The sequence below is a fragment of the Centropristis striata genome, chromosome 9 (genome assembly GCF_030273125.1).
Source record: "Centropristis striata isolate RG_2023a ecotype Rhode Island chromosome 9, C.striata_1.0, whole genome shotgun sequence".
Classification (NCBI taxonomy): Eukaryota; Metazoa; Chordata; class Actinopteri; order Perciformes; family Serranidae; genus Centropristis; species Centropristis striata.
In genome coordinates this window covers 19,669,329-19,682,708 of record NC_081525.1, presented here as the reverse complement: position 1 = coordinate 19,682,708, position 13,380 = coordinate 19,669,329, and the positions used below count along the sequence as shown (strand labels likewise).

At 40.8% G+C, this 13,380-nt stretch overlaps 1 protein-coding gene across 3 annotated transcripts in view; it reads left to right on the top strand.

Annotated features, from left to right (window-relative positions):
* LOC131977364 (capping protein, Arp2/3 and myosin-I linker protein 3-like) overlaps positions 1–13,380 on the top strand; it is a 44,291-nt gene that overhangs the window by 13,002 nt on the left and 17,909 nt on the right. For all 3 annotated transcript variants that reach the window (XM_059340623.1, XM_059340625.1, XM_059340624.1), the window contains 20 exons: positions 1,266–1,354; positions 1,445–1,539; positions 1,624–1,710; positions 2,254–2,363; positions 2,454–2,531; positions 2,647–2,723; positions 3,215–3,319; positions 3,861–3,930; positions 5,376–5,457; positions 5,625–5,721; positions 5,949–6,003; positions 7,434–7,606; positions 7,706–7,774; positions 8,190–8,283; positions 10,127–10,225; positions 10,333–10,452; positions 10,877–10,990; positions 11,067–11,242; positions 11,386–11,473; positions 11,562–11,681. In XM_059340623.1, coding sequence (XP_059196606.1) covers positions 1,266–1,354; positions 1,445–1,539; positions 1,624–1,710; positions 2,254–2,363; positions 2,454–2,531; positions 2,647–2,723; positions 3,215–3,319; positions 3,861–3,930; positions 5,376–5,457; positions 5,625–5,721; positions 5,949–6,003; positions 7,434–7,606; positions 7,706–7,774; positions 8,190–8,283; positions 10,127–10,225; positions 10,333–10,452; positions 10,877–10,990; positions 11,067–11,242; positions 11,386–11,473; positions 11,562–11,681 — 1,998 coding nt within the window. The remainder of the gene's footprint in view (positions 1–1,265; positions 1,355–1,444; positions 1,540–1,623; positions 1,711–2,253; positions 2,364–2,453; positions 2,532–2,646; positions 2,724–3,214; positions 3,320–3,860; positions 3,931–5,375; positions 5,458–5,624; positions 5,722–5,948; positions 6,004–7,433; positions 7,607–7,705; positions 7,775–8,189; positions 8,284–10,126; positions 10,226–10,332; positions 10,453–10,876; positions 10,991–11,066; positions 11,243–11,385; positions 11,474–11,561; positions 11,682–13,380) is intronic.

The window sequence follows — 13,380 nt, the reverse complement described above, 5'->3', positions numbered from 1 at the left end:
TGACTTAATCAAGGTAACAATGTGTTTCATTTGGTCGCCTGTCAAATGGTCCTGTTGTTGTGTTGTCGTTGTCTGCCAGAAGCAGATTTTTTGTCCAGTTTTAAGCCACATTTTATGACACAATTTTAGATCTTGGTAATTTTTAACTATAGTTCTTAAATTGATGAAAGATTTTAGTCACTGGACGTTTGTATTTAATGTAATGAGAGAGACAAATTCGGCAAACCATAGCAACAGTCCAGCTTTCAATTCCTCCAGGACCTCCTTTGTCCACCAAACAGTTTTTAACGTAAAACTGCTTTATTTCATTTTGCTGGTTTTAACCAGTTAGTGTTCAAGGTTTTTTTTTTTTGAATTGGTGGTTGTGGGCAGTGGATGTTTAGGGGGAGATAGCAGGTCAACAATAAATGCCACATAGAAGTGATGTACATCATCTGACTGTGTGTCAAGTTGTTGGTCTAAAAAATATCTAATAAAAATGACTTAATGAATTAATTATTCATTATTGAAGCCTATTATGGTGAATAACGGGTCATAACATTAGGGTAAGCTTTCTGAAGTCCATTCCCATGTTCAACTGTGTCCCATAAGTTGTTGCAGCAATTTTTGGGTTGATACCATTTGTTACACACACTTGTTGCAGAATAATGCAATTTGATTTATACCGAGAATGGATAAAAATAGTCAGAAAACCCCTTCAGAATATACCATCAATATATCAAGACCTAGAACAACATAAAAGAATCCTTGCTGTGATTTGGGTTCAAAAACTTTGGTCATTTTGGAGATTTCTGTATTTTCAGTGACTGGATAACGATCACTTCTGCTGAGAAACTCCCTTATTGTCATCATACCTAAGAAAGCTGCATATCGTCGAAATGCCCTAGGTCTCTAGTTTGTGGTTGTAAAGTTTCATGAGGCTGTGATTATCCTAGAGGTCACAGCAGCTCATTTTATACAGTGAGCTTCCCAACATGATATCCTGGCATGCTTGGGGTCTATAGATTCCTCAGATCTTTGAGTTTCATAGTATATCAGTATATTCCGACAGCCCGCTGGCATTTATTTTGGAGAGGAAGGGATCTCTGCGGGCTCCCGTTAAAAACCTCCTGAGTAATGAAAACTGAGGGCTGACTGTAATGGTGCCAATGGTGTTGAAGACAAAAACTCCCAAGATCCCACACTACTTCCAAAAGCCACTAAACTTTTGTTGTACGTTTGATTGAGAGACCACGTTGAGTGAAAATGTTGCTTTTTTCCTTTAGGGGTCAGAGGTCACTGAGCAGGTCCTGCACACCATCAGCAAATCCTCCAGCCTGGAGGAGATCACACTGGAGAACGCTGGGTTAAAATCGTGAGTTTCACTACAGTGCCTCTTTAAATGTTTGTGTATTTACAACATACTGTATGTTTCTCTGTACCAATGCATGGATCCACTTTACAGAGACTTCCCACAGAAGATGTCAGCCGCTCTGTCAGAGAACCCTGCTTCTGTCATCCACTCGCTCAACTTGGCCCACAACTCACTGGACAACCAGGGTAAAATGAAACACAAGCTTCTCTCTGGTCGTCTAATTTGTATTAATTTATGTCTGTAATGTAACTGTATCTCTATACCTGCAGGTGTGTCCAACTTAATTCAGCAGGTTTGTCGCCTCAGCAAGGGACTTCGTCTCCTCAACTTATCCAAGACCTCACTCACCTCCAAAGGTTTGGACTGTCACTCTCTAAATGCTGCCTTGTGTTCAGGTTCAAGAATGTGTGTCCATGATTCAACAACTCACCCAAAACAGTTTGGATAAATAAGACACACAGCAGTATTTTTTTAAAGCTGCAATTGATTGAGCAGCCCTTTGAGCTCAGGTTAGATTATATTTGAAGTAGGATAAACCTCCAGAGCCCCAGATAGTTCTTCCTCCAGAAGAGCTTTGTTTCATGTGTTGCCCCTGTTCTGACTCCATATTGACTTTTGATGTCTTGCACTGCCCTGCAGGCAGCACGGCTCCTGTTACAGTCTCATCTTACCGTGTACCCAGTGGAGAATTTAAATATTACATTGAAGCAGGCAGATACTCTGACTTTACATCCACTGATACCTGCTGCTGCAGATGTGTATGAATAATGTAAGAACACAAAATGTTTTGAGTGTTTTGTGTCTTTTAATATTGTACAACGTTCCCCCTTTCCTCCCCCTGCTCCTCTTCCCGTCTCTGTCTTTTTGCTTTTATTCGTTTCTCTCTCTCTCTCTATCAGGAGTGGTGTCTCTCTCTCAGGCTCTGTGCTCCAGCGATGAGTACTCCAACTCTCTCCTGCACCTGGACCTGAGCAAGAACCCCGGGGTCCTCTCAGGGGAGGATGCCTCGGTCAGAAAGCACAACCCATCTGGAAACAAAAACACACACTGCACATTTATACACCATCCTAATAAGACATCTCTCTCTTTCATTTTCCAGAATTTGTATCTGTTTCTGTCTCAGCCCAACTGCCTGGTCCATTTGGATCTGTCGGGCACAGATTGCTCTGTGGACTCAGTAAGTATTTAACATCTGAGATCACTATTATATGTTTATGTGCAATCTCAAAAACAAATGCATTTCTCTCTGTACAATGCTCAGATTAACTGTTTCCACCCTGTGTCTCATGCAGCTATTTGGGGCTCTTCTGAGGGGGTGTTGTGCTGATCTTTCCTTTCTGAATCTTTCCAAAAATTCCTTCTCCCACAGGTTAGTCACATCTTTAAGATTACCTAAACAATAACGGCAGCTGCAAATCCAAATCTGGGAATACATCATCCTTATTTCACCATAAAGCCCTGGTTTCTCCAGTATCATACTCTCTCCCTCTTTCTTTTTTGTCTTAATCTTCATCTCTTGCTTAATAGGAAATCAGAAATGAGCTTTGTGGGGATCACTGCTACATTGTGCTTCCTCTCTTTGGGTGTGTCTGCTGCCGTTTAAAACCAGCACTCCCGGCGCAGTCTGCATAGATAAGACTCATGAATATTTAAGCGGAAGCTATCTATCATTTGACCCCACTCGCTCCCCCCTCTTATACCAAAGTAATATTCACTCTGTTTCTCATTTCGCGTCTGCTCTCAGCGCTGCACTCATATTTACCCAGCATGTCAACAATGTGACTTCATCTCTTCTGTGTGGTCCCTCTCATCCCAACCCACTCTCTCTGTCATCTCTTTTCATCTTTTTTTCTGGTATAGGAAAGTGAAGGATACGCTGCCGCTGTTCCGTCAGTTCTTCAGCTCGGCCTTTAGCCTCACCTACGTCAGCCTGGCCTCCATGAAGCTTCCTCCTGATGTTCTGAGGTGATGCTGGCCATGTCCACTCTTATTCTCCATTCAGACTCTTCAGACTTCTGCTACTTACAATAAGTGCATTCAACCTGATGGTACAAGCCTTAGACCACAGGAATCAAGAAAGTACACTACTTTTAAGAGCCAACTGTTATTGCTACAGGAATGCTACACGTTAAAGAAGAAGAAGAGTTTGTTTTTTTGATTAAATTAGGCGACCATGAGTTAACCAAGGTATTGTTGGAAGAGATACTATTCAGCCTGCAGCAGAAGATAGGAAGATGTAAAATGTCAATTAGCCTCAATAATCAAAACAAAAGACAACTCAAAATCTAAAGAAAAGCCAGAAAAAATACAGCAACACCAGGAAGCAAACAGAAGAGCAAATCAAAGCATTTACTTTACCAGAAAAAAAAAGTAGCAAGGTTAACTTGCACAACTTTAAAATGCACTGGAGTCATTTAGAAAAAAACACTCCCACAAAAAGTAGGGAACAAGCTTCCTTTCCTTGACTTTTCTATGTCACTTACTTCTATCCTTCATGTCTCCACAGGGCGCTTCTAACAGGGTTAACCTCCAATCCTCATATCAATGACCTTCATCTGGACATCAGTGGCTGCGAGGTAAGCGTTGATCTCTGCATCTGCAGTGGGTTTGAAGCCTTCAAAGGGATAGTTCTGTATTTCCTCTTCATACAGAGTGTAGATTTTCTTTATATCTCCACATGCACTTTAAAGGCTTCATGAACTGCAATTTCCATGATGGATTAATCTGCCGATCATGTTCTAGATGAATCATTTGATCTATAGCTTCTTTGCACTGGCTGCCTGTTCGTTTTAGGATTGATTTTAAGATTTTACTGACCACTTTTAAAGCTCTTTTCGGGCTGGCTCTGCTGGCTATTTAACAGAATTATGAACTCCATACGAGCCGACCCGCGTCCTTAGATCCTCGGGTGGCGTCCTTCTGACCGTTCCAAAGTCAAAACTGAAAACCAAAGGTGACCGGGCTTTCTTCACCAGAGCGCCCCGACTTTGAAACGAGCTGCCCGAGAAGATAAGGCGCGCAGAGTCAGCAACTTCTTTTAAATCACTTCTTAAGACCCACTTTTATAGACTTGCTTATATGCAATGCTCACCACTCCTTTTTACTTCTTCAATTTTTTTATTTTTTTTACTCCTTTTACCTTTTATTTTCTGTGTATCTGAGAATGTCTTGTGATTGGAAAATCACCAAAAAATGTCCATCCCAGTGCCTCAAAGTCAATGAGATTGTGAGCTTCTGGTGTCATCCATCATAAAGTAAACCTGTTGAAACACTTGCTTGAGGAATTCAAATTTGTGAATGTGCAGAAAATATTAATAGATGTATAAAAAATTAAATGTCTGAATGAATTTGTGAGGTCACACCAAGTTGCTGCTTTGGTGAACATGTGACTAAAAGCAGAAAACTACTGAAACACAAAGTTCCCACACCATCAGTGACACTGAAGTCACACATAAACAGACACATTTAAGTCACAAGTACAACTATTGGCGCTGCTTTAGCAGCTGAAGTTGAGGCCAAAAAACCAACAGTTGATATCATTTCTACAAGAATTTGTTTAATTTACTCTGCAACATTCAGAATTTTGAATTAATTTTCACAGGTTATTTTCACAAGTGTCATTTACAACTTTAGACTTTAAATGTGTTAATGGACCTTATTTGATGCCATATTAGCTTAACTCACTCACAAGTAAAATCAGCTCATTTCAAGCAAGAGCTTGAATGGAATGGATGTCCATTTTTATGTAAAATTCTCCAGCTCAGAGTGAAAAAATGCTAAACTAACGAGCACCTGAAAATGTTTTCCCCACAGCTGAGCAGAGCTGCTGCAGATCACAAGCGAGACAGAGCTAACCGTTCAGCACACCTTCACAGTGCTTGCAGAGACATAAAAAAGGCATTCATAAATCTGCCTCACTGTGGAGAAATAGAACAATTCCCCAAAGACTAAACCTAAAATGACTAGGATTCATGCCTGTGCATATGTTAGTTTTCCTTTCTCTCTCTCTCTCCCTCTCCAGCTCCGGTCTGCAGGAGCTGCTGTAATCCAGGAACTCTTCCCCAGAGTCTCCTCTATCGGCACTCTGGATATGTCGGACAACGGTACGGTGGCACGCTACAACACACTCATCTGTGACCTTGACTGTTTGTCCTCGGGCAGGAGAGGGCTGTTAATGAATTAGGCCATGAAGAGCTCTTTATATATATATATATATATATATATATATATATATATATATATATATATATATTTGTGTGTGTGTCATCAGGTCTCGATGCAGACTTGCTCACAGTCCTGCCGGCCCTCTCCAGACACCCCTCCCTCAAACACCTTTATCTGGGCAAGAACTTCAACATCAAAAACAGGTGCTGCCGGTGCTCTATGTCACAATTTACTGCAGTTATTTGTGTGCATGCGTGTGTGTTTCGTCAGCGCGAGGGCGCGTGCGCCACATATGCCAGCTCGAATGTACGTGTCTGTGATTTAACTTCCGTTTTCATAAGCGGCTGCCGCTCCTCGGGCGGACAGCTCGCTGGCAGCAGGAAATGACTCGCGCCAGCTCATCCAGCCTCCTCTCTGTGTTTGTCTGCAGGGTTCTGGATGAAGTCCTGCAGAAGCTGGTTCATCTCATACAAGAGGAGGAATGTGTGAGTGATAACATAGGATATCTTTCACTCTGGAAAACATACTGCATGATACAAATTTTCCTGTTTGCTGGCACGGGTTTTGGGGTCATAATAATATTTCTATATCATCTACAAATCCACATCCTTGTTTCACTTCATCCATTTTTAAAGGGAAAGATAATAACCATAGGAAAGTTGTTTGACTCAGAGCTGTGGTAGCCTTTTTGTTTTTTGCATCATTCAGGCCAGTCACATGTCATTTCATAAAACATGGGCGAATTATGAGACAATGGGCCCCTGGGCACAGATATGCAAAGTGTTCAGTGTCTCTATGTTGTTATTTTTTGTCCCTTTGTAATTATTTTGGTCTTTTTATAGTTATTTTTTGTCTGGACTTGTTTATTTCCCCTTTTAATAGTCATTTTGTGTCTATGTGTCTCTTTGCAGCTCTTCTGTGTCTCTTTGTAGTTGTTTTATGTTTCTGTGTGGTTATTTTCAGTGTCTTCGTGGTTGGTACCCATCTTTGTGTGACATTTTGTAGGTGAAGGCCAGGTGGTGCCTGTGACACTTTGGGTCCCTGGGCCTGTGCCTGGTAGGATCGTTCAGTAATCTATCTATATCAGAGAAAGGGCGTCCCTTCGGATGGTGAAAGCCTGATTCAGTGGCAGAAAATCCTGCAGAAAAAGTTGCTATACCAGCATCTGAAATAACTGTCTAGAGATTCATATGTAATGCGAGTCTGAAAATAAACACAAGAAAACAATTCAATATCATGGAAGTGTTTCATAGATGGAGAGGGAATGTTGCCCATAGTTTAGACTCCAGCTGACCATAGCCAAAGGCTCCCAGCTGTGGCTAATTCAAGTTCATTTTCATGTAGCTAGATAGAGCGTGGAATCCCAGTCCACAGGCCACACGTTTATGAAGAACACAGGACGGCAATTGTCATAGAATCAGGATCACAATCATGATCAGGATGATTATAATGAATAACTAATACTCAGCGTAAGCATTTCCATATGCCGTCTGGTGGGAGGGGCTTAGAACAGAGAGGAAAGCTGCAGGAGGTCGACTGTATTTTGAAATTCTAGTGGGTTTTTGGCTTTTTCCAGAAAACTTCCATTGAGTGGTTGGATTGGTGGACATGTAATTTTCACAGTATCATTAATTATTACTGTCTCTGTAACCCTTGTGGGCTCAGTGTCTATATCACGACACACACACATTGTAAATAATTCATGCATACAGCATGTAAAGTCATGTTGGGGAGCAGTCACATCATTCTGCAGTAAATTTCCCAGCTGCACTTTATCCTCAGGGTTCCCCAGTCCCCTCCGCTCTTTCCACTGCTCAATTTTCTCCATTTTATTTATTCCTAACTGCCCCCCAACACACAAACTCACTCGAACACACATGCATGTTCCTATTTTGCTTCCCCTCTGCCTCTCCAGGCCCTGCAGTCTCTGTCCCTGACTGACTCGCGCCTGCGCTCTCGGGGCACCGTGCTGGTCAACGCTCTGGGCAGCAACACCTGCCTGAGAAAAGTTGACCTGAGCGGAAACAATATGGACGACATTGGGGCTAAGATGCTGAGCAAAGCCCTGCAGATCAACACCACGCTCAGGTGAAGGAAAGAGGGGATATATTTATTTCGTTTTTGTAATATGACGTTTGCTCTATATGAAGCTTTGTATTCAGTGCAGCTCATCACTTTGCCCTGCAGGAGTGTGACATGGGATCGCAACAACACCTCCGCAGCAGGATTTCTAGATGTGGCACGAGCACTTGAACAGTAAGAGCATTAAAACATCATAGAAATGTATTTTTTATGTGAACACCAGTCATAAATAACATAATATCTCATATATCTGCTGCAAGAACAGACTTTAAGAAAGATTTATATTATATTTAAGAGCTTTTTAAAATATCATGAGCTGAGCAAATTGTTGCTTTCCACTTTTGCTATCTTAAATGGTCCAGACTTACCTTTAGGCTAAGCATGACATGGTTGCAAAGATCAAAGTATTACTCATTCGTTGCATGGCATAGGAGGGATATTTTGGGCTGAGCTGTGTCCATTGGGGATATTAACCTTATCTAACCCTTGAATCTGTAACCCACTTTATTTCCTCTTTCCTTGTTACTGTCTTCTTCAATAACTCGACCCTTCCTCTGGTCCTTCCTCTTCTGCTCTTGCTTTCTCTCAGTAATTTCACCTTGCAGTACATGCCTCTGCCCTTAAGTGACATCAGCCAGGCGTACCGCAGCGCCCCTGAGAGGACAGAGCAGGCACTTACCAAGGTCGGCCACTGTCAGAAATAGACACTTGAATTCAGCAGCTTACTCGCAATCTCAATCAACATCTTTATTATGATGCTTGACTTCTACAATTTGCATTTGCACCATTATATCATCAAGCGCTTTGGAACAAAATTGAGCAGACATTTTTTTGGTTTCAGACAGAGGAACAGTATTCAAAGAGATTTTTTTTTAATTAGAGCAAATCTGAGATTAATAATTGAATTACTGACATAAATAAACTTTTCTATGATATTTTAATAAATTGAGATGCACCTGTATGGTGGAATTTTCTGATTCAGCAAATAAAGAATTGCCCAGGACTCCAAAGCATATTACAGCTGACATAATTTCATCCCATGTGTATAGATTTAGGTCATCATAAGCTTACAATCAATGGTGCCTTAATGCAAAGGCGTACCTGCTATGTTTTTTCATATTCAATAGTTATTATTTAAAGACTACCATGAAATGATATGCTAATTTGCAGGATATTTTAATGAATGAATGAATGAATTAGTGACACAGTTTGGTTCAGTCAGTACAAATTCATTGTGACCTGATAGTACAGCTTAATACACGGTTGCTCATATAGTTGGAATATTTTTATTTTTTTTGTTTTGTTTTTTTTACTTCTTTCAATGAAATAATTGTGACAATGTGATTTATTGTTGTCAGATATAGTGCATATCTTCTCAAAACTTTATTAATCAATCTCTTCCAAACATATCACAATGAAAAGGAAGCCACAATTAATGAAGGATTGTGTCTGAAAACAAAATGATTCCAACTTTATGGGCAACCGTGTATATGAAAGTTGTGTAGTCTCACCTAACGATTAAACATTACAATTCATACAGAAACAGTCCGAGACCCAAGTCAGTCATTATTGCGAAACAAAATCATTAAATCAGCAACATTGTGACAGTTGCATGATCCACACCATGGACAGTACTACACATTAAATTAGACTGTGACAATGTGTAGCTAAAGGGACATTTTATTCTACTCTTTCTCATTTCTATTACTGATTACATCACACTATAAGAGACTCAATATTTTAACCACCTCAAAATTGGAAGACAAATCAGGATCATTTCAGCCTTAAAGGCACGGTTCATCCAAGTTACCTGCAGTGAGAATATACAGTCATGGAGAAAATTATTAAACCACGGTTTTTCTTCAATTTCTTGTTCATTTTAATGCCTGGTACAACTAAAGGTCCATTTGTTTGCACAAATATAATGATAACAACAAAAATAGCTCATGATAGTTTATCGTTCACCTGATCGTTGACCCTGATATATATATATATATATCAGGGTCAACGATCCTTATAAAGGAAGAATACTTCACTCCCAGAATAACCATTTTTAAACCCCATGTTACCTTGAATCCGTAAATAAACATAAAAGTTGTTTTTATCACATGTCTCATGGTGAACAAAGAACCAAAAATCTGAGAAAAAAATTGTGGTGCTGCATCTAACAACAGCAAAACAATATAAAAACCCACACAACTCGTGCTCCAAGTCTCATTAATCCAGTTGTAAACGGCCCCCATTTATTTTGATTTGCCAATAATTTTCTCCCAGTTCTTTTTCATTCATTGTGGAGCCATGCAAGAAGTTTTCTTTATAAATGCTAGGTAACACAGGGTGAGAAATTAATATACAGAAATCTAAAATAAGACAGCAGCAGCTTTTTCTCTGCATCCTTCCACTCCGCTTCATTGCACTTTGTTTCCTCAACTATCTGCCCATTGCATCATCACCTCATCTTTCCTGTCTGTCCTCGTTGTGTTTTTGTGGCCAGTTTATTATCCTCATTAATCTCTTCTGTTGCAGATCCAGCGCTGTCTGGTGAGGAACAACCAGACGCAGCGCTTCTCTCAGAGGCAGGCTCTGCGGCTGCACCAAGGCCTCGTCACCAGCACCGCCGAGCAGGTAGCACTCATTTGTGTGTGCTTACCTCGCATATGTGGGCATATGTGTATGAGTGTTTTTATGCGTGATTGCGCTCATGACACTCCCCCCGCCTGTCTGTTTCCAAGGTGATGGAGCGGCTGTGCGTGCGTGTCCAGCAGCAGGTGTGTGTGTTACGAGGCGCCGGCGAGATGGAGGAGCTTCAAGCTGCTAAACAAGTGTTGAAAGAGGCCAGAAACTCCCGTGCTGTGAGTGATGGAAAGAAACTTGCCAACCCCAAGCACCTATAACATTAACGTTAATCAATTAATCGCTATGTTTTTACACAGTAAGCTAGTTTTGCTCAAATTAATACTCTTGTATTTCTGTGTGTTTTATAATTGTTATTGCAACTTTCAGTTTGCAAACTGTAGCTTTATCCAACTTAATTCTCAGCTCATTGGCTTATTGACGAACTGAACTTAACACTAGGTCGTGTTTCAGTTCAGTGATACTGATATGCAGTCAGAGATAAAATAAAAATTAAAAAATTTACAGAACGATTTAAAATTCCACGTGAACGACCAAATTCTTAACGACCATTAATCGACCATCGATTATTATTCCCATCCCTAGTATCTACATTACTGTCACGCAGAAATTTGACGAGATTTTTTTCTCCTTTCTTTCAAGCTCTACCCTTCACTGTGTGAGCTGGCTCATGTGCTGTCTGTGGACGGGCCCGTGCGGCAGAGGCTGGACTCTCTGGCCGGGGAACTCGCCAAAGCTGCGGACAAGGAGCTTCAGGTGGGTCCAGCGGTCTCATTTCACACTGTGATCTGTCACAGATGACTGAGTTACTGATCGCTGGCATCCATTGCAGGTGATCGTCGACTCCATGGTGTCTCTCTGTCGCGAGCTCTGCCCTTTATCTTCTTCTGCGGCAGAGAGGTTGAGTCCTCCACTCTCATCCGTGTCCGAGCGCGTGTCCATCCCTCGTTCTGCCATTCGGACAGCTCTGATGGAAAGAGCAGCGCAGGACATCCACCGAGCCTTAGAGTAAGAGACAGATATGGAAATAGAAAAGAAGGAGAGCAGAGGCAATGGGTTGAATTTGATAAATAAGTTATTGATTTCCTCTCACTTTTACCAAACCTCTTCCCATCCGTCTCTCCCTTTTCCTCGAATCCAATCGTCTGCAGAGAAGTCAAGCTGTCAGTGGTTTCCTATCTCACCAACTCCATCGTGGACCAGATCCTGCAGGAGCTCTACGCCACCCATAAGACCCTGGTAAGTACACGTGTTATAAAAGATTTCATGTGTCTTAGACGAAGCGGTTGAGTGGTTGTGAAGTGGACTGTCTGCCTGTCCGTCTCAGACTCGGCAGGTGTCTCATCTTAAACGCTGGGACGGGACATGTGAAGATGGGACAGGATGGAGGTTCAACAGACACAGAGACTCTCTGGACATCACAGATGAGGAGCTCAGCACAAGCATAGTGAGTATGAACAAATGTGCTTTTAATTTATACATTTCCCTTAATGACAATACAGCGATTATGCCAATAAATTGCCATAGACAGATATTGACAGATTAGAAACCAGGTCTAATTATCAGGTCATACCAACATGTGTGCCCTTAAGCTGCTTATCAAACAGATTCTCTCCATATTCAATAAAAGGCATCCAAGTACGATTATACCTCCCAAGTGAATCTGAGCTTCTCTTTTTGCAGACACATCATGACTTCCTTCCCCGACTGTATAAAGAAAGGGCAGCTAGCCTTCCGTTTAATGAGAATTAACCTTTGTGCTAATGGTGATGTAAATGCAGTCGCATTCAACTGGTATGACATAAAACCCTGCCTGCCGAACAATGCTATGAGAGGCTCAGGATCTATTGTTTTCATGCAAATATTGGAATATACCTCAAATATAGAGGTCCAAAAGTTAAGTAATGAGTATCATGACCAGTGTGGGAGCCAAGTTATATTTATTGAAGTACAAGTTAATAAATAGGAAAAATTTCAGTGTGTTTTATGTTGAGTTAAAATCAGTCAGATAAGCATAATTAGATGTAATTCATGTTAACATAACAATAATATTTGTATAAATATGTTATTTTTGTACTCTTTGTTATGAACAGTAAGGCAGGTGAGTGTTAGTTTGTTAGTTGCGTCTCACGGAGTAAATGAGCTACATGGTTTCCTTACTGCAGTTATAGTTATTGATTAAAGGAAATCAACATTGAATGCTCTTGTTAAAACAGATTTTTATTATCGTTTTTACATTGGCGTATACTGCGGAAGTTTTTCCTTGTCAAGTAACTTAACATCTCGGTCTTCTGGGCTTCAACCACTACAACCAGCTCATTGTTGCAGGGGTTTGATTGCATCTAGGAAAACTATCGTCAGAGATGGAGAACATTTAGTTAAATAGAGACGATGAAAGAGCTTCAACTGCAGCAGGCAATCAAATGTGTTTTTATGGGCGTGTCTGAGCTTCTATTGGGCTGATATCCATTTGTCCTCTTTGACGGTTTGGTACAAAGATATAAACTGTTTCATACCCTCTAGCCAAAATGTAAAAGAACAACAAAGCACCCCAAAAAATTAAACTTGGCAGCCACTTTTTTACCACCCTGCTTCCAGCATTTGTCCCTTTGAGAACCCCTTTGTGTGAATTTCAATTTTAGACTCATAAAATTTTATGTCCATCCAATTGTGGCCAGACCCTGAGCTAGCATTAGTGTGACTTTCCCATATATTATTCCAATCTTCCCCAAGAAGAAGGTCTGATTCTATCTCCCTTTTCTGTCTGACAGGAACAGCCGAGCAGTTTATGGAGTTCTGTATTAGACATTTGTTTTCTTTAAACTAAACTATGCATCAACGAACATGTCAAGTACACTTGAGTCAATCCTCTCCGCCTGTTTACCACAGTAATAGACTTGGGCACCACTTGTGACCAAAACACGGCTTCAGTGATGGATAGATGAAATGATGGATTTTCCTCTGGGTTCAGGCATTTAAAACATTACACTGACTTTGACAGAAGCTCTAAAGGTCAGAATTTGAAAAGCTCTAACTCCTCTACTGGATATGTTTCAGCAATACTTGGATTGATGATATATTGTCAATTCAATTGTGTTTTGGCCTTTAGAAGCTTTTTGCTGATTGGCTTGATTAAATTCCCACAC